The following is a 24,244-nucleotide window of genomic DNA, read 5'->3' as shown; positions in this document are numbered from 1 at the left end:
GCAAGTTGGATGTCGAACCATTACGGGAGGTCATTGGACTTACATCAATCGATAAAGTGATCGGCCCAAATTTCACTCCCGTGTCTCTTTTTCTCTCCGCAACCTAATCGCGCCTTTCCTCCCCTTCACGTACGGTTTTGGCACCACGGTAATTGTCGAGATGATTTCCATCTCGCACCGTGGCCTATATAACTGCATCACCCATTCTTGATATTATTCATTGCCTTATGGCGGAAAAACGCAGACTTTCCGCTCGCGAACGCCGCGAACCGGCATCGAAGAGACGGGCCTCCGAAGCACCCTCCCAATCGCAATCTACACCATCTTCGTCAAAGAAACGGGCCTCGACTGCTGTCGCGCCGCCGACTCCAACCCCGCCTCCCCCTCCCCCTGTTGAGGTGGTCAAAAACCCTCTGCCAACAAAAATCAAAGATGGGGAGGGTCTCCCCACTGTGCCATCACCCCAGCCGCAGGCGCTGTCCGCGAAGGAATATCAGTCATACGCAGAAAGGTAGGGATTGGGATCTTACTGCGAGTTAGATGTACTTTATTTCAATACGATGATGTCTGACCGTTATAGTGCGGTTCTCCTAGCTTCGTTGGAACGATCGAAAAAGAAATGGCTCAGCGATGGTATCCTGGTGCGATACTGGACAAAACCAAAGAAGACCAAACGAGAGCAAATTGAGGGCAAAAATCCTCCCAAGGAATCCATGTCGAAGGTTGGCCCTTGTAACATTGCTGTCGGTCCTCATCTCTTCGACGCTATGCTGTACACCGTCAAAGACCCCAATGCGCCACCGCCAATTCAATACACGCCCCCTCAGCGGCCGATGGTTCACTACGGCCACCCTAATAACTTCCAGCAATACCAACCCTATCCTACTCCTCAACATGCACGACAACACCCCCCTCAAACCTCGCCCGCCCACTCGGCTTCCCCCCAGCCGACATATCAGCAGGGCAACCATCCACCACCTCCGCACCATGCTCGAACACCTAATCAACCTCCTCCTCAACGTCCATCTCAATCGGCCCAGCGACCGTCGCCATCACAGCACTCACAGGCCCAGCCTCCAAAGCCTAGCCCGGACCCAGTGATTCAGATGCTTGCAACCCGAGCTGCCTCGGACCCAGATTTGAAGGCGCTGATGAGAGTGGTCGCCTCGAGCAAAGCGTCTCAAGAACAGCTCCGTGCTTTTCAGGCTCACATCGATGAGCTAAATGCGATCATTCGCGCAAGGGAGCAACAGCAACAACAAAGACAGCAGCAGCAACAGCAGTCTCACCCCCAAACGCCTAATCAACCACAGACATCGGCCCGGACACCGCAACAGACATCTCAACCACCACCGCCATCCCAAAAACCTTCACAGCCTCCTCAACCTCCGCAGCAGCCAAGCCAGCAACAGAATCAACAACAAAAGAAGCCTACCACTCCATCGCAACAACCAGCACAACCACGGCCACAGGAACAGCCTTACCCACGAGTGGAAGTCCATGTCCCTAAACCACCGACGTCACTAGTTTCTACGCCTCAGACCCCTAGCGCAAGTGCACCGAACCAGTCCGAAACTCCAACACAGAAACCCAATGTAATGCCACAAGTCAAACAAGAGCCTGGGGTTGCAGGCGCTCAGCCTTCGCCCACTGCAGAACCGTCCGCAAACACTAAGCAACAGAGTCCTGCGGTACGGCCTATGGTGCCCCCGCAGAACCAATCCGCTGGATCGCGACCAGGGCCTCCATACCCACCTTACCAGCAGCCACCGTATCAGGGCCATCCACCTGCGATTCAGTCACGGCCTCCGCAGTACGGGTCTCCAGCTCCCTACTATCGACCAGCTCCCCCGCCACCACCCCCGAGACTGAACTACAAGTCGGTTGTTTTCGAGTTCACATCACCCTTAACACCGTATGGAAGTAGCACTTCGGGCCATGCTGGCTCTGGAGATCGTTACCTGTTTCCAGAGTATACTATATTGGAATGGCTTCCAGACGGGAACACCGTTCTTGCATCTTTCTTGCTTGTTAGAAAGGTGGACCCGAACACTCCCTTCCCTATCGAGACAGCATCAGAAGTGGCAAACTCGCGGACTAAAGGCAAGTCGGCGTCAAGATCGAAGAAGGGGGACAAAAGTAAAGACAAAGATAAAGAGAAGGATAAAGACAAAACTAAAGAAGGCGAGAAGTCGGAGGAAAAGGATAAGGAGAAGGGGGAGAGCAATGCGCAGCCTCCTACCAGTCAGACTCCCACTACTGAGAGTAAACCGCCCCCAACCGAAGGGGACAAACCAGCTGGCGGTCAGGTTGACCCAAAAGATCCGCCAGCCACCACACCAAGTCAACCCGACTCGAACAAGCCTCTGCCCAAAAATAAACCCGAAGACGAGGCAAAGGCTTCCAACTTGAAAGAGTATTACCAACCTGTTACATTCCGCATTCATAGCCCCAACGCTAAAGTCCTCGAGCCTTTATCTCGAGTGGTGAAGCCTCCCGATGAGGTGCGCAAATACATGAATGAGATTATGGACCGGGCAGAGCGTGCTCCTGATGGGTTCCTTGCATTTCAACTACCACGTGAAGAAGCAGGCGACGAACATGATGTAGATGAGAAAAAGAAAAGTGGAACGCCAGTCCCTGCGAACCGCAGCCGGCTCTCTAGGGGAAGAGCGGTTGATGATGAATCAGATATCGAAAACAGAGAGGAGCCCGCGGAGGAAGAAGAGGAAGAGGAACTGAAGGATTATTATGGACCACCAACTGGACTTGTACCGATGGGTCTATAAAACGATTAAGGCTCGCGTAGCAGGCTGTTTTCATTTTGCTATCGGCTACAATTTGGTATGCGATAATTGTACTTTTAGCTGTTGTATCGCGTCTTATGACAGACTATTTATGTATACCAAACAGATTAAATCGCATTTCAGAAGGCGGTAAGAGAAGCGGTATACGATAAGAAGCTTATCTCTCTTGATTGCGATCAAATGACCATAACATTTTCTACTATCGACAACATCAATGCACGAGTAGTCTAACGATGGTTGAACTTCAGTCCATCTTTAAAAAGGCCTACTGGTCGCTGGCCGCCGGTGGTCTTGTCTACGTGAGCATCATCTTTGCCTTGACATTCCCAACCGTTCAAAGATTGTAGGCTCTCAAGATTGTTTGCTGTGTTTCGTCGCTTACAATCTTGGTATAGTGCCCTCTATGCTCACAAGGCCAATCCAGCTCTCTGGGAAGATGTCAACCAGGTTGAATCTTTCGGTTTCCTGAGTATGTTACGGCCTTCTACTTTCAGATGAAAAATAATGCAAGGAGTCCGTTAACGTCAGTAGAGACACAGGTCCAACCATTTAATTTGGTGACACCCGATAATGAAACCCTCTACGCGTGGCATCTGCTCCCTCCCCACCTCTGTCGGGAGCATGAGGAGAAATTAAATGCAGATGAGCCTTCGGGTCCGGCGAGTGACTATACTAAAACTCCCGCCTACGAACTGCTGGCAAATGACCCTAATGCCAGGGTCGTGGTCGCTTGTACGTCTACCGTTTTCAAGGCAAGAACCTATAAGCTAAACCATTCCATCCAGTCCACGGTAATGCCGCTCACATCGGCTCCGCTCAACGCCCGGAAACCTACCGTATGCTTCTGGGACTGTCAACACCCTCCAACCCTATCCATGTCTTCGCCATGGACTATCGCGGCTTCGGCATATCCACCGGATCCCCGACAGAAGAAGGCCTAATCACCGATGGAGTAGCCCTGCTCAACTTCCTCACCTCCAGTCCATTGAATATCCCCCCGTCTCGAATCGTCATCACAGGCCAGAGCCTCGGAACAGCCGTCAGCGCAGCGGTAACCGAGCGTTTTGCATTCGGATCTCCCGACCCAACTGCCATCCAGCCCGCCATAAAAAACCCCGAACCCTTCGCTGGTGTGATCCTCATTGCATCATTTAGTAATATACCTAGTCTCCTCGATACTTACAGTTTGAAGGGTCTCACACCTCCAATCCTCTCCCCTCTTGTTGGCTACCCTCGTGTGAAGAACTGGACGAAGAGCCATGTTATCGATCGTTGGGATACCGCCGCGCGAGTGGCACGGTTAACCGGAGTTGGACCGACGGCTCAGAATGATTCGGCTATTGGTTATGCGGATAAGGGGTTGGATCTTACCATTGTGCATGCGTATAACGATGCCGAGATCCCATGGTACGAAGGACGTCGCGTTTGGGTGGCTGCAACTGGGGAGAACGATAAGGATGCTCCCGGGCGCCTTGTCCACGAGAAGAAGGACTCGAAGAGTCAGAATGAAGTGCTTATCTGGGAGAACAGATCTAGCAAGAACGCCGGTGTGGTTAAAAGTGTTAGATGGGAGCGTGTGCCGTACGGTGGTATGTCCATTTATGCTACCCTGTCAAAAGGAGAGTAGAGGCTAACTTGACACAGGTCATAACCGCGTTGCGACATTTTCTGTTGCTGCTCTTGCTGTGCTTAGGGCTTTCGAGCAGTGAGGGTGCTCTATAAAACTTCAACCAGTAACAGTGAAACACGCCCTCCGTGGGATCCATAGCCTATATATAATGCTGTAAAGATATAGATAAGAATACATGATTCGTGCCTTGTATTTAAAGAGTATATGAGAGGAGATGGAAGGACCCAAAAGATATATGTACAGCCTGCAAACCCACCCAAGGTACAATAGATAACGAACACTATTTTGATCCCGCTCCTAAATTGATTTTTAAAATAATATCTTCGTAAGCCCACAGGGTCTAAAATGTATATAATACATGACACAAATTAATGAAAAAGGTGGTAAAAGAAAATCTCGCGTCCATCCGAGCACTCATTGAAGAACGTAAACCGGCTGAGGAATATGGGATAAGGAGACGCTCAAAAACAACTCCGGTAGTAAAACATGTCAAAAACTCTTGGTCTAGCCGTAAGAGGTTTATTTCTTGTGACGGTCGGCCTGAGCCTTGAGGTACTTCGCGATAAGTTCCTTCTGGACTTGAGGAGGACACTTCTCGTAGTGGCTGAATTCCATGGTGTATTCACCCTTACCCTGAGTAGCCGCACGTAGGTTGCTGCTGAAGCCAAACATGCCGTTCAGACTGCAGTCGGCGTACACAGTGAACTCATCAACGCCGACTTCGGAATCGTTGATGGTGGCATTGCGCTTGTTCAGAAGTGAAATGACATCACCCTGGAACTCAGCGGGAGCAGTCACAACAGTCTTCATCATAGGCTCAAGAACAGATGGGTTGCTTTCCTTGAATGCCTTCCGGAAGGCCTGTTGGGTGGCATTCTTGAAGGACATTTCAGAGGAATCTGTCATGTGGGTGGCACCATCGTTGATGACCATCTTAGTACCAAGCACCTTGTGACCGATAAGAGGTCCCTTCTCGCAAGCAAGATGGAAACCCTTTTCACAAGCGAACAGGAACTTCTCAGAGATACTTCCACCAACGATCTGCTCCTCAAAGACGTTGTCATCGAGCTTGCCGGTTGGCTCCATCCAACCAACGACACGGGCGTAGTCTCCAGGACCTCCCGATTGCTTCTTAAGTAGATGGTCGAACTCAACCCGGTTGCCGATGGTCTCGCGGTATGCGACCTGCGGCGGGCCAGTTTCGCAGTCAACATTATACTCACGGCGCATGCGCTCCACGTAAATATCAAGGTGCAGTTCGCCCATTCCGGAGATAAGAGTCTGTTCACTCTCGACATCGTAGGTCACCCGGAAAGTGGGATCTTCTCTCTGGAAACGAGCCATAGCCTTCGAGAATTTGGCGGCATCCTTGTTGTTCTTGGGCTTGATCGAAAGAGAGATGACAGGCTCAGGAACGAACATAGAAGACATGGTATAGCCAAGTTGACCATCAGTGAAAGTATCACCAGAGGCACAGTCAACACCGAAGACGGCACAGATTTCACCGGCACCGACCTCACTAACTTCCTCCATCTCATTGGAATGCATACGGACAATGCGAGGAATCTTGATCTTCTTATCGTTACGGGCATTGAAAACGTTGGCACCCTTACGGAGGGTTCCTTGGTATACACGGATGTATGTCAACTGGCCGAAGTTGCTTTCTTCCAGCTTGAAAGCAAGACCAACCAGTGGAAGGGACTGGTATGGAACAAGTTGTACCGAGGCCTCATCACGCTTCTTGTCAAGAGCAAGGTTTTGCACCTCTGCAGGGTTGGGAAGGTAGTCAACAACACCGTCCAGCATGGGCTGCACAGACTTGTTCGCCAAAGCAGAACCCATGAAGACGGGAGTGAACTTCAGACCAATGGTTGCGCGGCGGATCGCAGCCTTCAACTGCTGCTCGGTAGGCTCTTCTTCGAGAATAAAGAGCTCGGCGATCTCATCATCCACGTCAGCAAGAGTTTCGATGAGCTTCTTCCGCCTTTCCTCCACAGTGCTCTTGACTTTCTCGGGAATTTCCTCCGTCTCAAAGAGCTCCTCGCCGCTAGGTCCCCTGTTGTAGATTGCCTTCATGCGGATCAAATCGACTACACCTTCGAATTCGTCCTCAGCACCGATAGGCACCTGGACCGCAGCAGCAGGGAGCTTGAGCTTGTTGTTGATCTGGTCGACAGCCTTGAATGGGTTGGCCCCCATACGGTCCATCTTGTTGACGAAGGAGATTCTGGGAACGTTGTAACGCCTCATCTGTCGATCGACGGTAATGGTCTGAGACTGGACACCTGAAACAGCACACAGGATCATGACCGCTCCATCGAGAACACGCAACGCTCTTTCGACTTCGATAGTGAAGTCGATATGTCCAGGTGTGTCAATCAAGTTGAAATGATACTTGTTTTCCTTGCCATCCTCATCCTTCTTCACCCAGTCACAGAATGTGGCAGCGGACTGGATAGTAATACCCTTTTCACGCTCCAAGTCCATGGAGTCCATCTTAGCACCAACCTTGTCACCTCCACGAACCTCGTGAATTGCCTTGATACGGCCGGTATAGAAAAGGACACGTTCGGTACATGTAGTCTTGCCGCTGTCGATGTGCGCCTATAACAGAAGCACGTTAGAATACGCTGGGGTTGACGGATGTTCTCGAATTGTCTTACAGCGATACCGATATTCCGGACTCTGGATAGCCGTCCTGCCTCAACAGGGTCAAGGTTCTCAATGATCGCCTCTTGAGACAAGTTGTCGGAGGCAGCGGCTTCAAGACTATACAGTAAGAATTGAACAGTTAGCAATTGGATCAAGACAGAGTAACTGTATTCAAATGGTAGCACTTACACAGCAGCGGCAGTACCTGAGGCATTTCTCCTTTGCTGGAGATGTTTGTTCAGGATAGACTGATAAGCCGGGGCAGCAGTGGGTGAACGGAGAACAGCCGTCGACGCGCATCTTCTGGTGAGGAAGTTCTGAGACTGGAGACGAACGACAGATCTGGGCAAGCCAGAAACGGCACGGTATGGCAACCGCGTGAGAGAAGGACACCTCATGACTATCGTCCACCCACACGGAAATGCTGATGCTTTGGGATCTCAAGAGTCGCGATCTTTTCGCCGGCTCCGAAAAAAAGTTCGGGGAAGCCAGGAACGCCTCACGTGACAGTCGATCGATTGGCCATTCAACGACCATCAAAACATAATGCTAATCCAGGTAGGTATGGTATGTATCCATTCATTGCATTTCATGACAATACCACTGACCCACAATCTCTTTGACCGCCTTTGGTTTTGCCACTGATCTTCATTAGTATCAATTTATCATCGTGAACCTATTTTCCTACTTGTAGGACATGTTAATCACTAGGATTATTGAATCTCTTTGCTTTTCTACTGGCTCTATTCTCATACTATAAGCAGTCACTAAAATGCGGCCATCGATGAAATTGCTCGCTGGCGTATCCCGCGGCCAGTCGTCGAAGCTTAGGAAGCCGGCAATGAGTTTGGACCATGTCAGTAGCTCACTATGTGATTCTATTCTACTTCTGTACACTATTGACATCTTGAGTAGTTCATCCAAAGGCAGCGAGTTCTCGGGTTCTGGAGGGAGGTTACCCGAGCATTACATAGTCAGACTGTCCGGTGTATCACGGAACTAGCATCAATTACTGACCTGCTTGTACGAAGAAATCCCCAAATCGTCAACACGGGACGAATTGCGCAGTTATGCTCGCCACGAGTTTGAGCGCCATCGCAATGTAACGGATCTGGTATGCACAATATGCTGCTTGGTATCTATCTCTGGCTGCGGCTAACTAATCTTTACTAGCAACATATACGATACTTGCTGTCGGTATGGCTTTACGCAACTATAGATCTGACTTACTTCTAATCGCACACAGATAGGGAAATCAGAGTTTGATATGATGAGACGGTACATCGATGAACAGGCTTCACACTGATTTGTCTGTGCTTATTTCCAGTTTCTAATATTAAATTGAAGCCTATGAGTTTTAACCGCATGCATCGGCACATGCTCAATATGCAGGGTGATGTGCCAAGATGCAATGCATACTTTGACTATAAGGAGCTATGGAGATGAAGCGTTGGAGCTAGGAAATCCTATGCATAGCAATTTCTGAATGTATATATGTACAATATGATACCCAAATTCAATTGAAAGTCATCCACCTAAAAAATCGTACAATGTTACCCTTGCCCCTATCAAACCTAGTTCCTCCTCGACAACAACTCCTTCACTGCATCTAACACACCAATGGACTTCTCCTCGGAACGCTCGATAGCGGAGCGAGCAGCATCATGAGGAGCAGTCTTCTTTCCTGCCTCCGCGGCCGCTGCCTCCATAGCAGCATGACGTTGCCGCCAGTCCTTATCTTCCTTGTCACGGATCTCCAGCTCACGCAGCCAGGCATCCCGCTTCTCCTGGCTCTTGCGCTCTTCCACCATCCGCTCGAATTCCTTGCGCTGCTGTCGCTCCGTCTTGAAGTACATGCCTCCGACAACGACGGCGATAAGAGTGAAGAACTGGGCATAGATACGGGCGCGGAACATCCGGTTCATTTCGACCGAGTCACCGGCCTTCATCGATCGGTAGGCACGGTAGAGAGCATAACTGGTAGCTGCGCATCCTGCAATTCGAAGTCGGATTAGCATGGACCTGAGAGGCAAGACTGGAGCATGTATGAATCAGTCCCTACCGAGCGGAATCAATGGCTCCTCCTTGAGACGTCTACGAAACTTCTGCAAAGAAGTTTCCTCCTCAAACTGACTAAATGTCCATCCAAGTTAATGCTCGTTCACTGCGTTCCTTGCGCGGATTATAAAGTGTGGTCCGGGTACGTACGGGTTGCCTTCAAAGGAAGATGGAACAGGGTCACTACTCATTTTTTTTTTCTTTAAAAGAACGGTTATCACGCGGTAAAAGATCGATTTGAAGAGAGATTAGAGGATGTGAACGTTGCAAAGCGGAGAATCGTGGAGGTGGTGATGTCTTGGAAGTCCGATGCTCCGAGTATGCTCCAAAGTCGCAGTCTTTGAAATGGTCAACTGAGTCGAAACCAGGGCTTAGTTGTTTATTACAAACCTTATCTGGTGGACGTTCCCTAGATTGCCCACTTGAGTGACAGGCGAAGATATCAAAGAGAGATGTTGTTTTATCTGAAGAGAACATGACGTCGCAAACCTTGGGACTTGGGTAATTTTCATACCGTACCATACATCATCATACGATACATACTCTCCTACGGGGTCTATTCAAGACGAATACGGATGCAGAAGTGAAGACATTCGATGACTTCAATTGGCTTTCTGATTCCAGAAGATACCCGTTTCTTGCATCATATCTTCTAGTTCTTACTTTATGCAATACGTAGGGTCCCTTGAAGGATGGGCAGCCGCAATATTGTGGAGACTGAGCACTGCGACTCTGCGAGTGATGAACGATAAGAATTAGAGCCTGTTAGACGAACTTATTGAGCAAGTGATCAGTATGATTCCAGTACATATATATCATAAGATCTATAATAGATATCAATTCGTTCACCGGCGGGCCAGAGACCGTATGATCCCAAGTCCCTCATAGAGTTAATGGCATATACTTAATACAGCGCCTGGAACCCTGGTTAATTTGGGCGAAAGGAGCCACTACAGCATTGTCCCAATAGATGTGTACGCTAAAGACATGGCAACACGGTGTCTTTTCACCCGTCCTCACCAGAGAGTGTTCTCTACATGCCTATCAAAGTATGGATATACTACTCTGCGGCGGGGACGCAAGGATTTAGGGCTGAGGATGAGGGTTGCTGACATAACCTCATCTGCTCCGATCACGGAATTTTATCTCCCCGCGGCGAAGATAAGTATTCATTTGCCCGTCATCTGCGACTTTCGGTTCCAATTTTCTTGTCCGCGCTTTGGCTGTGTGCTTTATTTTGCTGCTTGGGATCAATTTCTGACTTGTCTCTACGTGGGCAGCATCATGTCCGCAGAATCTTCTACAAATGGCATTGCGACGCCCGTCTCATCGAAGTACAGCAACCTGGCTCTGACCGAGTACTCAACAGTGCCCACGCCTGACTCAGAAAACGATGATGGAAAGCAACTGGGATCACCGCCCAATTGGGGCATTCCTGATGCATTTTTACTACCTAATGGCTATCCAGATGTGAGATATTCAACTCAATTCTCCCGTAAAAGGCAATTTAGTTCATCTCTGACTCACTCGCCACCGTACAGTATCTCCGATTGATCTTAACATCCCGCGTTTACGAGGTCATCAATGAGACCCCCCTTCATCATGCAGTCAACCTTAGCAACCGCTTGGAATGTCGTGTACTTCTGAAACGGGAGGACTTGCTTCCTGTATTCAGTTTCAAGCTCCGCGGAGCCTACAACAAGATGGCACATCTGAATCAGGAGCAGAGTTGGAAAGGTGTTATTGCATGCTCTGCAGGTGAGACGTCCCCAAAGCCAGTAGTATATATGATAATTGGCTTACCTTTTGTAAAGGTAACCATGCGCAGGGTGTTGCGTTTTCCGCGCGTCATCTGAAGATTCCAGCAACGATCGTTATGCCCTCGGGCACCCCGGCTATCAAGCACCTGAACGTCGCTCGCCTCGGCGGAAGTGTGATTCTCCACGGAGACGACTTCGATGCTGCGAAGGCAGAAGCACACCGCTTAGAGAAGCAGCACGGATTAACGAGCATTCCTCCTTTCGATGACCCTTACGTGATCGCAGGCCAAGGAACCATCGGAATGGAAATATTGCGCCAGGCAAACTTGCAGAAGCTGGAAGCTGTCTTCTGTGCTGTTGGAGGAGGTGGATTGATTGCTGGTATCGGAGTCTACCTCAAGCGCATTGCACCCCATGTGAAGATAATCGGAGTGGAAGCTCATGATGCGAATGCTATGGCTCAGTCCTTGGATTCTGGGTCTCGTGTGCTACTCAAAGATGTGGGGCTGTTTGCCGACGGCGCTGCTGTCAAGGCTGTTGGAGAGGAACCCTACCGGCTGGCTCGTGAAGTAATTGATGAAGTCATTCAGGTTTCTACTGATGAGACGTGTGCCGCGATCAAGGATGCATTTGAGGACACCCGATCTATCATCGAGCCGGCAGGTGCCCTGGCCTTGGCAGGTCTCAAGAAATATGTCTCCTTGTATCCCGACCCCAACCCTAAGCGCGAGCTGGTTGCCATCACATCCGGTGCGAACATGGACTTCGATAGACTGCGGTTCGTGGCTGAGCGTGCTGCCCTGGGTGAACGGAAGGAGGCGCTCTTGAGTGTGAACATTCCCGAACAGCCTGGCTCTTTCGCCAAGCTAGTCGAAGTTATTCTCCCTCACGCGGTCACCGCATTCAGCTACCGTTATGCTCGGGACGAATCGGCCGATGTCTTCATGGGTATCTCCTTGTCTGCCTCTACCGGGCAAAAGGATCTGGCGAAGATCATGGAAGAACTGGACAAGGGTGGTATGAAGGCGAAGGATTTGAGCGATGACGAGCTTGCCAAGAGACACGTTCGCTTCTTGGTTGGTGGACGTTGTGACGTGAAGGATGAGCGTTTGTTTATGTTTGAGTTCCCGGAGCGTCCTGGTGCTCTGGCCAAGTTCCTCACTACCCTCCGACCCAGCCAGAACCTCTCCTTGTTCCACTACCGTAACTACGGTGGTGACGTTGGAAAGGTGCTTGCTGGCATTCAGTGCCCGCCATCTGAGAAGGACCAGCTGGAAGCCTTCTTAAGGGATCTGGGCTATCCTTTCAGCGAGCATACCGACTCGTCCACTTACCACACCTTCCTTCGTTCTTGAGTTACTCCTAAAGTGGACCAACTCTTTGCGAATCGTGTGTTATAAAATCGATTAGGACTCATTTCGGTTGAAGTTTTAGTATGGCGTTTGGGTGGAGCATAAAATCGATAGATCCCAAGCTGGTATTGATCGGCTTTTCATATCATATGTTAATGCAAGGCTTTCCTGGTCTCCTTTTTCCTTGTCTCCTGTTTGTATCGCACGCTCTCGGTTCTTCCTCATTCTATATGATGGCTCTACAGAGGGTGAAAGTGTAGTACTTCATGCCCACAAAGTAACTATAAATTATTATATTTTACCTCATCAACATCTTAGTGGTACACTTTCACTTCATACTCCTCGTCATACTGAGATACGCGAGTGGCTTATCTCTATCCTTAAGAGAAGAAGATTAGCATCAGAAAACTAGTCAACCAGTACATGTCCCATTTAGAGATTGACCTTGTAGCCCAATGTCTCCAACCACATGGCAGACATTTTGGGTAAACCGCGCTTGAATACCCAGCGCATCTCCGACGCCGAGTCTCACTAGCCTTGAGTAATGGCATTGATGTTTATGGAATGGCGTTCCCCAACGCATCCCAGCTTTTACTTCCTCAGAGCCGATAAGGTTGAGCAATTCTGATATGAGGGACACGCCGACCTGGACCTTTGTAGGCGAGAGCTATACCGACGACGTTGTTCGTACAGGCCAAATTAGAAGCTTCTTTGGTAATGATGTCTGTCATACTCTGCCATGCTAGTCCAGAATTTCTGACATGCGGATCTGGTTTTCCAAGAGAGATAAAAATAGGGGTGAAGTCGCCGTTTGCAGTACTGGGAGTAAACTCGCTTGCTGTAAACTCCTCGGCGTCTACTTCGATGGTGTTCTCGTCACTAACTTGTCTAGTACGAGGTCATGCATGTGTTCGAAAAGCTCTGGTTTCCGAGGCAGGACGATAAACCCTAAGAGGATAGAGGTTTGTCGCTGCCTATCTTGCGATTGCTCTCTTCGCCAGCTACCATGTTCCCCCAACCAGCGCAGCAAAGGAGCCGAAATATCGAACTAATGGGGGATCCGAAAAGTCTTTGACTGGTCATGGAAGATCATTAAAGCTTGTCGCACATGGACCCAAGGAATGCTGACGCCAATGGAAATTTTCGCAACCCTGAGTCGCAAAAACCATTAGGCTCTGCGCTGTACAGGAATGGGTCACTTCTCCGGGATATGCCGCTACTTGTCTGGCGATTGCTACCTTCGCTCGGTACCGTGTCTCCGAAACTATCAGCTTGGCTGAAGGGTTGTTGAGGGGAGATCAGGGAACAGCTTTCCACAAAGGAGCCCGATGTTGATTATCTGGAAATTCTCGTGGCCCTCATGAGAGATCTTGTCCTGTGCCAACTCATCACGCTCTGCTAAGATTCGGAGGAAACACTGCATGTCTTGGGCTGCAAACCAAGATAGTATCTTAGTATCCTTTGCGTTGTAACCGCACTGCTTGGCTCGCCATTGTTGGCTGAAGATGATGTACCATCAGTAATGAGAACCAGTAATGGTACAAAATAGATCATTCCTTAGGAGATGACCTACAACTACCCTCGGCCTCATTGGGTACGCGTCTTCTCTTTCGTATTGAAAGGCTGCTCCCGTAAATTCTGTCCATTTATCCATGGAATCGCAGATGACGCCCGCAATATAGTGACTAGGAGCGGTAAACGCCTTTTCATCGTGTCACCGAGCATCAGGAACTGGACTCCAGCCTTCGGATGTGTGACTTGACCTTCGATACGCCACGATAAGACAGGCTCCAATGCAGGCGCTGCCAACTCCTAGCGGCCACCATAGTCCGTCCTCATGATCGTATATCGTCGTCGCCGCCCTCCCAACAAGATGATCGGGGCAATAATTCCCCACGGGCCGAGGTTGAGGTGGACCAGTGTGAGCGCATTTGCTATTTGTGCCCTGGCGTATTCGGCGTTGAGTGAAGGGCCGCGTTCTGTGCAGCCGCATGAGTATTGTTCCTTTATATTGCTTGGCAATTATAATGATTTGGAAAGGCCTTCAAATCCAGGCGGCCATGCCAAACATGGACCTTAATAGCATTGGATGCGTGTTATACATGTTCTGCCAGACACGTATGTTTAAGGCGGATCTAAGGTCCACTTCCTCGACATGCTGATGTGCCCAAGAACTCATCATCACCCATGGCTATGATGCCAAAACGGTGGAGCCATTGCAAGATTAGGAAGGTCTTCCAGCCGGACGGATGAGGGGCTCAACTATTGTGCAAAGCGAGATTCTCTCCCTTCCCTCCCGATATAGGCATCCTACTGTGGAAGTCCAGTCCTCCTGTGCCTATAAATGCAAATGAATGCTATTCTTCTGGGCGACGATCTCGATATGTCCTTGAGTGCACTAGGCTCTATATAGAATGACTCCCGCACATCGAAGGATATATGGCATGTTAAACATGCTCTTGGTCTTGATGAGCTGATCTGCCAAGTTGGAATAACTCAATGTCGGATGCACCATGCTTCTTTGTTCCAAAGTTTAGCATTCTTGCCATCCATAGTCAATCTGGACTAGTAGAAAGGGTGTCTGATGGTTATATAAAGAAATCAATAGATAAATGGGGTTTATATATAGTTATTGGTTTCTTTCAGGAACGTAGGTTTAGCCACGTTCGAGACTGATGATGACCTTAGGTACTTGAGGAAAGAGGACAAATTCAATGCAAACGGCCAGACAAGGGGAGATTTAAAGGGTTTATATAGACAACATCAGTGCATTAGATAAAGGGGGACTATGGGAATAAATCAGAAAATTGCAGATGAATGCAATATCATACATTCCTTTGAATACTTCGGTATACTTCAAAGCCTTCTGATTGGCCCCTTCAGTCAACCATTCAAAAACCCCAAATACACCAGCAATACCGGAATACCGGCATAACCAAAGCTCCGACTCACATTTGCTCTGAATATCATCAAACCATCAACGCGGATATCGAGAGAAATCTCCAAACCCCGCCCGCCCCTATAAATCAGTCCCCAGGCCAGCGCGGTCCTATCCAGACGACACCGGCGGCTCCAATTTCCTCAAACAACCCGCCAACAACCAACAACAATGGTGTCCTTCCGCTCCCTCATCGCTCCCTCGACCGGCCTCTTCCGCCAGTTTCTCCGCAAGCCTCTTACCGGTGGCTTCCTTGCGCGGTCATTCTCGCAGTTAACGACCCTCTCCCTTACCAATGGTCTTCGGGCTTTGCGCGCCGGAAAGGAGCAGGCTGGCAATGTCAGTGTCGCGTCGACGGTGAGACAGTTGGATCAGATTCGGGGAATGAAGACCCGCTCGTCGGTGAAGCGGTTGTGCGACGGTTGCAAGGTATGAGATATTAGGTTGTCTTTAGGTCCTTGGGGCTCTTCTCCGGGAGGGCCGGGGTGAGACTGTTGCTTTGTATGGGATGTGGAATGCTAATGTTGGATTAATAGCCCGTTCGGAGAAAGAACAGAGTCTATATCATTTGGTGAGTCTCTTTGCCGTGCGGTTAAAGGGACGTCGCATATGCTAATGTAGACCCAGCTCGAAAAACCCTAAGCACAAGCAGCGTCAAGGAAAGTAAATGCAAATCGGAGAGATGTACGACCATTTCAATCTACTGCAATCATGTTCGATGGATATCGGAAGAAGCCGAAAACGAAGTCTTTACTACATGATGTGACGGCTTTTGATACCGGAGGCAGAGATACTTTTGTGCATATACTGGATATACGGGTTCTCTTTGAGACTGGGACTTTGCGCATTTTGATTTGATTGGGATACGGGCGCTTGTATTGTTTGTATGTATATTAGAGCTAAGCATTTCTTCTCATTGTCGTTCCAGGTTCGTCATAATTATAACAAGACCCAGTGGGACTATGCGCTTTCCGGGGTCTTATCTATAAGACCACCCAAGGCGTGTTGTGCAATTCTAGTGCACCAGCTGAGCCTCTTTCAGCGTCGGTTGGATTATGCGCATAAGGCGAGAGTTCACAACTCGATTTACATATTTTGTCATATATATCCCTTTAGGACTGCAAAGGCTCGCCCATGCCGCCAAATGTGACACTCTTGATCGTGAGGAATTCATCAATGCCGTACTTACTGCCCTCACGGCCGAAACCGCTCTGCTTGACACCACCAAACCTAGAAGCAATTAGTACTGGTGATCTGTGGAAAGAGCACGGTGGTACCTACGGAGAAGCGACATCGCTGATGAGGCCAGTGTTCACACCAACCATACCCACTTCCAAAGCTTCCGCAACCCGGAAGATGCGCTTGACGTTGCCGCTGAAGAAGTAACCAGCCAGGCCAACTTCTGCACGGTTCGCCAAGTCGACAACCTCCTTTTCAGTCTCGAATGGGAACAGTCCAGCCACAGGGCCAAAGGTCTCCTCAGAGGCAACCAACATGTCTTTGTTCATGTCGGTCAAGACAGTCATATCATAGAAGTTAGGGCCCAAGTCTGACAATTTACGGCCTCCAACAGCGACCTTGGCTCCCTTCGATTCGGCATCACGGACATGCTCATCGATCTTCTCGATGGCGCGTCCATGGATGACAGGGCCATGGGTAACACCTTCCTCGAATCCTGCCCCGACCTTGAAGCCTTTGACCTTTTCAACGAAACGCTTCACAAATTCGTCATATATACCTCTCTGCACGTAGATGCGGTTGGCGCAGACACATGTCTGGCCTGAGCTGCGGAACTTGGAGGCAACTGCTCCAGCAACTGCAGCATCAAGGTCCTCAACATCGTCAAAGACAATGAAGGGGGCATTTCCACCAAGCTCCCAAGACACCTTCTTAACGGTAGAAGACGATTGCTTCATCAGAAGCTTGCCCACGTTGGTCGAACCAGTGAAGGAAACCTTGCGAACTTCCGGGTGGGTAGTTAACGCTTCACCCACCTCTGGCGTGTTCTTCAAGGAAGTTACGATGTTAAAAACACCCTTGGGGATACCAGCACGGTGCGCCAATTCTGCCAATGCATTGGCAGTGAATGGGGTCTCTCCTGGAGTCTTAACCACAACAGTGCAGCCTGCCGCCAAAGCTGGCCCAGCCTTCCGAGTAATCATTGCTGCAGGGAAGTTCCATGGGGTGATCAAGCTGCAAACACCCACAGGCTGCTTGAGGGTCATAACTCTGTTACCTGCCACCGAGGAAGGGATAGTGTCTCCATAAATTCGAGGCGCCTCCTCACTGAACCATTCAAAGAAAGCGGCGGCATAGTTCACCTCACCCTTGGCGTCCGCGAGCGGCTTTCCGTTCTCCCAAGTGATCAATGTTGCCAAGTCCTCAGCATTGTCAATCATCAACTGGTACCACCGGCGCAGCATCCGAGCACGCTCGCGGGCCAATGTTGTGCGGAATTTAGGGAAAGCCTCTGTGGCAGCCTGAATGGCCTTTTCGGTGTCGGCAGCATTGAACTCAGGGCATGTTCCAATGAGCTTTCCTGAAGCAGGATCTAAAAGAAAGCAAGGAGTTTAGAGACCGTCTCCTCTATTGCTGAGCTTCAAGTATCTTACCGTGAACTTCAAATGTTTCCCCTGACTGGGCACCTACCCATTCCCCATTGACATATGCCTTCTCAATGAAGAGAGATTGATCTTTCAGCTATGAGCCCATCATAGTCAGTTAATTGTTCAAGAAAGGTCCAATCGATCAACAACAGATCTCTCACCGGCGGCACCGTATGGCCCATACTGTATAGTCTCTTAGCGTAAACTGGTGGTGGGATTGTAAATGGATAACGGGGTCTGGATCTGAGCAATTGCCGTGATACTGGACGAAGAAGCCTGTCCATGGTCCGAGCTAATATCCCCTGCCTGATTATAAATATGATGCGAGGAAGATCAAAAAAAGCCGACTTCCGTGTACGGTCGTTTCTTCGCCTTCCAAGATGGAGATGGTGCGGGGAAAGTTTGGGGATACGGTCAAACACAAGATTTCTGAGGTTGTTTGTACGGAGTTGAATAGCTAAAAAGTATAGCAAGGCACAGAAGACTTTTGCTTCAGACTTATATACTGCAGGAGCGAGGTTGATCCATCGCGTGGAGACTAATCATTGTTGAGAATGCCTCCGAGCTGCTCCCTGTAATGCCGTCCAGCGGGGAAGCTCCGCGTCACGTGTATCGACGTCATTTCTCTATTTAGGAGCCAGTAATCCGCGGATATGGCAGATTCGACTTTTCTGAGAATTATACACACGATGATGTGTATCTGCTCGAATAATTGGTTTTTTTTCTCCTACTTTGATGCCTTTTGTAGGGGTAGAACTGGTGTGATTGTCATATAGATGCTTGAGCGACTATGAAATCATTGAACTGTAACTGCATAACCATGGCGGTATGCCGATCTAGACCCCGGTATCTTAAGCCAATTATAAACTGTGTTTCAGACAGCTTCGGTATTGTTCTCCAATCATAGTGCACAAAGTTTTACAGTGATACAATACCGTACAATCAATTTCACCTTATCATGGCTTGTTTGAGACCGTTTAGTTTCGATGATAGGGTTACCATTCGCTCAGAAACAATAGTAATAACTTAGGATGTAAGGATATGACTATAGCTGCAACTAAGTATAACTTGTTTGAACTTGCATTATGAAGATAGTTCTCTGTTCTACGCGTATAGACGGGCATACCACATTTTAGACACTATTAACTGTCAGTGTCGCCAGCAGGGCCGACCACGGAAGACTTGGATTTTGAGTCAGTACTCTTCGGGCGATAACCAGCATGCATGCGTTTCATATGTAAGTTAAGATTCCATGTCCGTGCAAACCCATTGATATGCCGGGGACACGTCCTGACGGGGCATATTAGATCTTGTTTGCGGTGTTGACCCTTGCCTTTGCCTCTGGTCACCTCGTCGGTATGATCAGTAGCAGGGCTAGTAGCTCGGGTGCTAGAAGCTTTCTTCACAGAAGTCGTGCGAGAGAGGGATCGTTTGGTAGGAGGAGGCGAAGGAGGCGGCAGCGAAGTTCCAGGTTCCTCGGGCTCATTTTCTGCGTAGGCCCAGGTAGAAGAACCTCCGTCCCGAACTTGCTGTAAGGTACCTTCTTGCAAAACGCGGAACTCCATATCCTCACGAAACAGAGCGGCACATCTTTGTGAAGAACGCATTATCACGGCTGGTGGAAAGCCGATCATAGAGGCGATTCCTAGTACTTCGCTCCAGTCGCGGAGGCCAAGACGCATACGACTTGCAGATCTTTTGCGGTCGCTGCCAGCTGAGCGCCCCCGCGGCCTTGAGTTTTGTGATTTTGATTGACGACGTGAGCCAAGCCGAGAAGGTGCTCGTCCACTTGATGCATGCCCACTGTGAGAACGTTGACGGCTTGACTCACTTCGAGCGGATGACCTGCGTGTGCGCTTTCTACCCCTCGATTGACTTCGCTCAGCGGTATTTTTTATTGTCCTTCTCTTGCGGGATGAGATGCTAGAGGCAATACTCTCTGTATCTGTTTGCCACTCACTCGCCGAGCTGTCGTCCGCTCCCACTCCACCATTGCGGGCGTTGTGAAGAGCCATAAGTAAGTCATCGAATTGGGTGAGTATATTTCGGGTCAGCGGTCGCAACTGGCGTCGTGACTTTTCGTCATCAGCCTGAACAACAGGACGTAGTAGAATTTCATGAATAAATTCTGGATCGCTTTTCTGTTCCCCGTCGGTGGCAGTATCATTGTCTATATTGGCTTGAGACATTGCCCATTGTTGTACTGATGAAAGTCTGTCGTCCCAAGATCTAGTCTGGAATTTTTCCTTTGCGTCCTTGAGCATTATAGCTATAAGTGACTCCTCTAGTTCGGCACTTGGCCGAGGATCCGGCTGCATTCTCAAAGTCCACGCCTCGTCTTCTCCTCTACGGACATGTTCGTTTCCGCGAGGTACCTCCGTAGCCGACATGGGCCATGCTGCCCATCGCTTAGGAGGACCAAAGACTTTGATTTCATCTTCTGGTTCGCCAGCTTCGACAGCTTGCCTTGCTAGCTCACGGGCCCGTACTCGTAAAGCATACGCGTTGTACAAGTGAGCTGCAAGGTCTCTAGCCCGGATGGTTTCTAAAGCTTCAGCATTCTGTCTATCTTCTGCAGTCAGTTTTCTCCACTGCGATTCACTGCCGCGGAATCTATTGGGCCGGTATTCAGCAGATGATGGTGGGCTAGCAATATCACTGTGACCTGTAGCGGCATCCGCAGTGCTTTGGGGAATCCTCTGCTGAGAGCCTCCGGCTTCTGACCCGGGCTCGTCCTCGTCACTTTCTTTGTAGGTAGAATCATCAGGATGATCATCCTCAACTATTGGTATATCTTCCATAGCCACATCGAAGTCATCAGAGCCAAAATCGGCATCCCCTTGCCATTCCGGGTACGGCTGGAGATCTGCAACATCTTGACTGCTAGAACCACCAAATATAGATCTGTATGGCTGGGCAGACTGAGGGGGGATGAAGCGCGGGGAACGGCCGCCAGAAATTGAGGACATGCCTCAACAGTCTGACGAGTTTGATGTAATAGACAGCCACAAACTTAGATGTACAGACTGCTGGAAACACTCGTACTGCCTGGAATTCTGAAACCCGCCCGATCCAATCAACTTCCAGATAGCGATACTAATAAATTTCTTCAGTGTGGAGGTATACTGTGCCGGACGGCGCAAAACAAACGGGGTTTCAAGATCAGGAGACCCCACAAGGCGTAGAAATATCCACAGACTCTATTGTTGAGAATGCTCGGCCTCTAGGAGAATGGTAATGATAAAAGCACAAACAGAACCTGGATCGGACAAGATTTATTTGATCACGTGATCCCACATGTAGTATATGTTTTCGTTTCTGGATGCGAAGGTAGTGAGTGATCTAGGTGGAAATGGGCTTGTGCGACGGAGAATAGGATTGCAACTGAATTATAGCAGATCTATGTATGTAAGACTGATAGCTATGAACAAATACTGAATCACAACGCCAATTTGTTGGTTATCACCGAAATCCAAATCAGGATATCATTTTGTCAAAGAGTCAACTTTTATGTTACATTATTTCTCTGCGCCCTTTTCAAGTTTTCTCCGCTTAGAGCGCAGCTTCGCCGCCTCTTCTGACTGCTTCTTGTTCGAGTACATCATCTTCTCCAGCAGCTTCCGCTTCTTGCGGCTCATCATCATCTTTTGCCTCTCCAGTTCCTCTTCTTCCTTACGCTTCTTAGACGCCACCTTCTTGGCCTGAGAAGACTTCTTCTTTGTTGAATCACCGCCAGCACTAGAGGAGGAGAATGGAAGACCAGCAGCTTCCGCTTCAAGCTCCTTTTGGTGCTGAGTGCGAGCAGATTCCTCTTCATCCTCCGATTCGGATGCAGCTTCTTCCTCGAATCCACCAAACTCATCTTCCATTTCCTCTTCGCTCTCGTCCTCATCGTCATCTGTACCAGCAACATCCATACCTCCATCAACAGAATCATCCTCGTCCTCATTTTCCTCCTCAGCCGAGTCTTCAGCCTTGGCGTCCACCTTCTTTCCATCGGTGGCCTCCTCCATCTCTTCATCAGAATCTTCTTCCTCTTCTTCGGCTGCAATTTCAGCCTCACCCTCCTCTTCTTGCTCAGCCAGGCTAGCGCGAGGATCATATGCACCCCTCGTGGGCTTGACCCATGGGCTCAGATGGGGGGGAAGAGTAGCACCAGGTGCATACAGGTCAGGGCGAAGAAGCTTTCCTTCGTTGATGCAGTCCCAGATCCATTGGGGCTGAATATACGTTCTACCCGGGATACGAGTGCCAGGCTTGACCTTTTGAACAGCGCCAGCACCATTCTCTGAGGCGGCAGGAACAGCCGGAAGTGAAGACTCTGGCAGTGCAGGACGATCGACAATCTGATGGGTGATGCGAGTATCTGTTTCATCATGCGTAAAAGCTCCATCGCCGAGAACAGCGTCCCAGCCGATACGCTTGCAACCAAAGGAACGCAGGATGAATTCCAAGGGAGCCTTAGGGGCCTCTCGAGAGATATAGAATGTGAATGGAGCAAACAGAGCACCAGCTGTGTCTCCACTGATATCGGGTTGAAGGAGGGTGTCTGCCTCGGGAGCCGCAGGCTCGAACTTGTCGATTTCTTCAGTCGATTCCTCTGTCGCCTGGACGGCTTGATCGTCCTTCGTTTGGTCCAAGCCGGCAGATTTGATTACCTTGTCAACCTTCGCCTGGACATCCTGGGAGACTTCCTTATTAGCTGTACTGCTTGTTTGCTTGGTGCCTTCAATAGCCTTAGTTGTTTCGCCAACCGCGCGTCCCTCAAGGGTGAAAGCCGCTAATTCGGCTCCATTTTCGTCACTTCTGGTATCGAACTTAGGGGGGTATCTTAATCCAAGGGTGGAATACAGGCGGAAGTTCACGAATCCTAGCAAAGTGGTGTAGAAGTCGACGAAAGTGGCCATGATTCGATAATCGACATCTCCATTCACCCGCTGAACGAATCGGTAAGGCACCAACCACATGATATCCTGTCCCTGAATGGTAGCCTGGTAGTAAATACCCTTGATTGAAAGGAATGATTTGCGCAAGGAGTTGGTGACAATCAGGTAGTGCTGGAACTCATGGCAAAGGCGTTGGCAAAGCGCGATCGTCTTGGGAGGTACATGTGCAGTGGAAGGAAGGTTCGCAAAGAGGAACAGAAGCGACAGAGCATCATCCAAGTCTCTCAGAGCGTCGATGAAAGTTGGGTAGCGCTCCTTGATGATATGATCCAAAGTGAGCTGCGGCGCATGGTTCTTCTCCAGGCGAGCTGCGTCGCTCACTTCACCACGTCCAAGGGAGCGAGCAATCTTTTTCGAGAGCGCTTTCTGGTCACGGAATTTCCGGAGGAGGGGTTCATGCAGGAGATATTGAATATCTTTCGTGTAGTAGAAAGTAGTGCTGGCAGTCGAGTTTTTGGCGGCCTTCTTCTTATTCCGAGGCTCACGGGGATATATGCCTGATTGAAAATAAAAATCGCTAGTCAGCATCGACCACAATGCATTTAGGAGTCTAGGATGGAACCTACCTTTGAAAATGCATAGTCGACGGAAGTCAGGCAGGGAAATCTGAAGTTTGCGAACTGCCTGAGTTCTAGTGATATAGTTTTTGGCCTGGCCAGAAGTTCCTGTACGATTTTATTAGCGCCCTGCCTGGAGAAAAATGTTTAATTGAGCGTACCCTTCTTCTTGATTTTCGCCATCTTGGATGGGGTGTGCTGAAAGTGCTAATGGGTGATTAAAGAAGGTTCTTCTGATACCGAAAAATTATGGTCGATAAGTTTTTTTTTTTTTTTTCTTGAGAACGCCGCGGCAACCTTTAGTTACTGTATGTGGTTAGCCTTACTACTTTCGGTATAGTCCGCCTCTTCGACACCGCCCACCAGATGCCTTGCTACTCCGTGCTCTCTAGCATGATTATACAATCAATTGTCCAGCAAATCGCAAATTTTCAATTCTGATTGTAGCATTCCTTTGTCAAGAATCAGAAAAGGACAGTTATATCTAAGAAGATTATACGCCCCAAATTACGCAGAACATAAGGCTCAAATAACCAGTGCATCACTGTTATACTGTACATTGTAGATATTGTGCCGTAATGCCTTGTTTGGCTTCCTATTGCTCTTCTGACTCACTGAATAGGATTCACCATAACATACTTATCACTCATTGAGTCCAGAACAAAGTACTAGATCATCTGCACCGATTATTCCATTGATTTGGAAGAGAGACTTGATGCGTATCCAATGTAACTCTGATGAATCTTCGACACACCGTTATACAAGGCTGATAATACTCGAATTCTAGTTCTATTTTCCACGCTGCCTTACTTTAGCACTGTAGCTCATGTTTATACGGTTCACATAAACTCAAGGGCAACCATTTGAAAGTAAGAATAATCTCTATGGTCCCGTGTTCTAGATCGATGTCGTCAAGGGACTCGGAGTTTCGGACTGAA

The 24,244-nt window shown here is 49.2% G+C and overlaps 9 protein-coding genes across 9 annotated transcripts; 4 read left to right on the top strand and 5 right to left on the bottom strand.

Annotated features, from left to right (window-relative positions):
* Positions 1-227: 227 nt before the first annotated feature.
* AO090023000760 (uncharacterized protein) lies at positions 228-2,789 on the top strand (the record flags this gene model as incomplete). The annotated part of the gene is made up of 2 exons (XM_001821215.3): positions 228-511; positions 581-2,789. 2 exons carry the CDS (start codon positions 228-230, stop codon positions 2,787-2,789), a joined length of 2,493 nt encoding a protein of 830 aa, XP_001821267.1.
* Positions 2,790-3,040: 251 nt separating this feature from the next.
* Positions 3,041-4,516, top strand: AO090023000759 (alpha/beta hydrolase; the record flags this gene model as incomplete). Its single annotated transcript, XM_023235747.1, has 4 exons — positions 3,041-3,106; positions 3,347-3,539; positions 3,593-4,396; positions 4,452-4,516. The coding sequence occupies 4 exons, from the start codon at positions 3,041-3,043 to the stop codon at positions 4,514-4,516; spliced, it is 1,128 nt and encodes a 375-aa protein (XP_023090740.1).
* A 440-nt stretch (positions 4,517-4,956) lies between these two features.
* AO090023000758 (elongation factor G) lies at positions 4,957-7,487 on the bottom strand (the record flags this gene model as incomplete). Its single annotated transcript, XM_001821213.1, has 3 exons — positions 4,957-7,041; positions 7,101-7,206; positions 7,279-7,487. The coding sequence occupies 3 exons, from the start codon at positions 7,485-7,487 to the stop codon at positions 4,957-4,959; spliced, it is 2,400 nt and encodes a 799-aa protein (XP_001821265.1).
* Positions 7,488-8,663: 1,176 nt separating this feature from the next.
* On the bottom strand, positions 8,664-9,338 carry rcf1 (respiratory supercomplex assembly factor RCF1; the record flags this gene model as incomplete). The annotated part of the gene is made up of 3 exons (XM_001821212.3): positions 8,664-9,082; positions 9,152-9,222; positions 9,298-9,338. 3 exons carry the CDS (start codon positions 9,336-9,338, stop codon positions 8,664-8,666), a joined length of 531 nt encoding a protein of 176 aa, XP_001821264.1.
* A 1,093-nt stretch (positions 9,339-10,431) lies between these two features.
* On the top strand, positions 10,432-12,262 carry AO090023000756 (threonine dehydratase, biosynthetic; the record flags this gene model as incomplete). The annotated part of the gene is made up of 3 exons (XM_001821211.1): positions 10,432-10,617; positions 10,689-10,905; positions 10,962-12,262. 3 exons carry the CDS (start codon positions 10,432-10,434, stop codon positions 12,260-12,262), a joined length of 1,704 nt encoding a protein of 567 aa, XP_001821263.1.
* Positions 12,263-15,368: 3,106 nt separating this feature from the next.
* AO090023000755 (uncharacterized protein) lies at positions 15,369-15,813 on the top strand (the record flags this gene model as incomplete). The annotated part of the gene is made up of 3 exons (XM_023235746.1): positions 15,369-15,626; positions 15,652-15,768; positions 15,796-15,813. 3 exons carry the CDS (start codon positions 15,369-15,371, stop codon positions 15,811-15,813), a joined length of 393 nt encoding a protein of 130 aa, XP_023090739.1.
* Positions 15,814-16,309: 496 nt separating this feature from the next.
* AO090023000754 (NAD-dependent succinate-semialdehyde dehydrogenase) lies at positions 16,310-17,985 on the bottom strand (the record flags this gene model as incomplete). Its single annotated transcript, XM_001821209.3, has 4 exons — positions 16,310-16,427; positions 16,479-17,748; positions 17,810-17,897; positions 17,965-17,985. 4 exons carry the CDS (start codon positions 17,983-17,985, stop codon positions 16,310-16,312), a joined length of 1,497 nt encoding a protein of 498 aa, XP_001821261.3.
* A 960-nt stretch (positions 17,986-18,945) lies between these two features.
* On the bottom strand, positions 18,946-20,772 carry AO090023000753 (uncharacterized protein; the record flags this gene model as incomplete). The annotated part of the gene is made up of 1 exon (XM_023235745.1): positions 18,946-20,772. The coding sequence occupies one exon, from the start codon at positions 20,770-20,772 to the stop codon at positions 18,946-18,948; it is 1,827 nt and encodes a 608-aa protein (XP_023090738.1).
* A 549-nt stretch (positions 20,773-21,321) lies between these two features.
* On the bottom strand, positions 21,322-23,489 carry nop7 (mRNA-binding ribosome synthesis protein NOP7; the record flags this gene model as incomplete). The annotated part of the gene is made up of 3 exons (XM_001821207.3): positions 21,322-23,246; positions 23,316-23,414; positions 23,468-23,489. 3 exons carry the CDS (start codon positions 23,487-23,489, stop codon positions 21,322-21,324), a joined length of 2,046 nt encoding a protein of 681 aa, XP_001821259.1.
* Positions 23,490-24,244: the final 755 nt, after the last annotated feature.

Source organism: Aspergillus oryzae, chromosome 3 (genome assembly GCF_000184455.2).
Source record: "Aspergillus oryzae RIB40 DNA, chromosome 3".
Classification (NCBI taxonomy): Eukaryota; Fungi; Ascomycota; class Eurotiomycetes; order Eurotiales; family Aspergillaceae; genus Aspergillus; species Aspergillus oryzae.
This window is presented reverse-complemented; position numbering and strand designations above follow the sequence as displayed.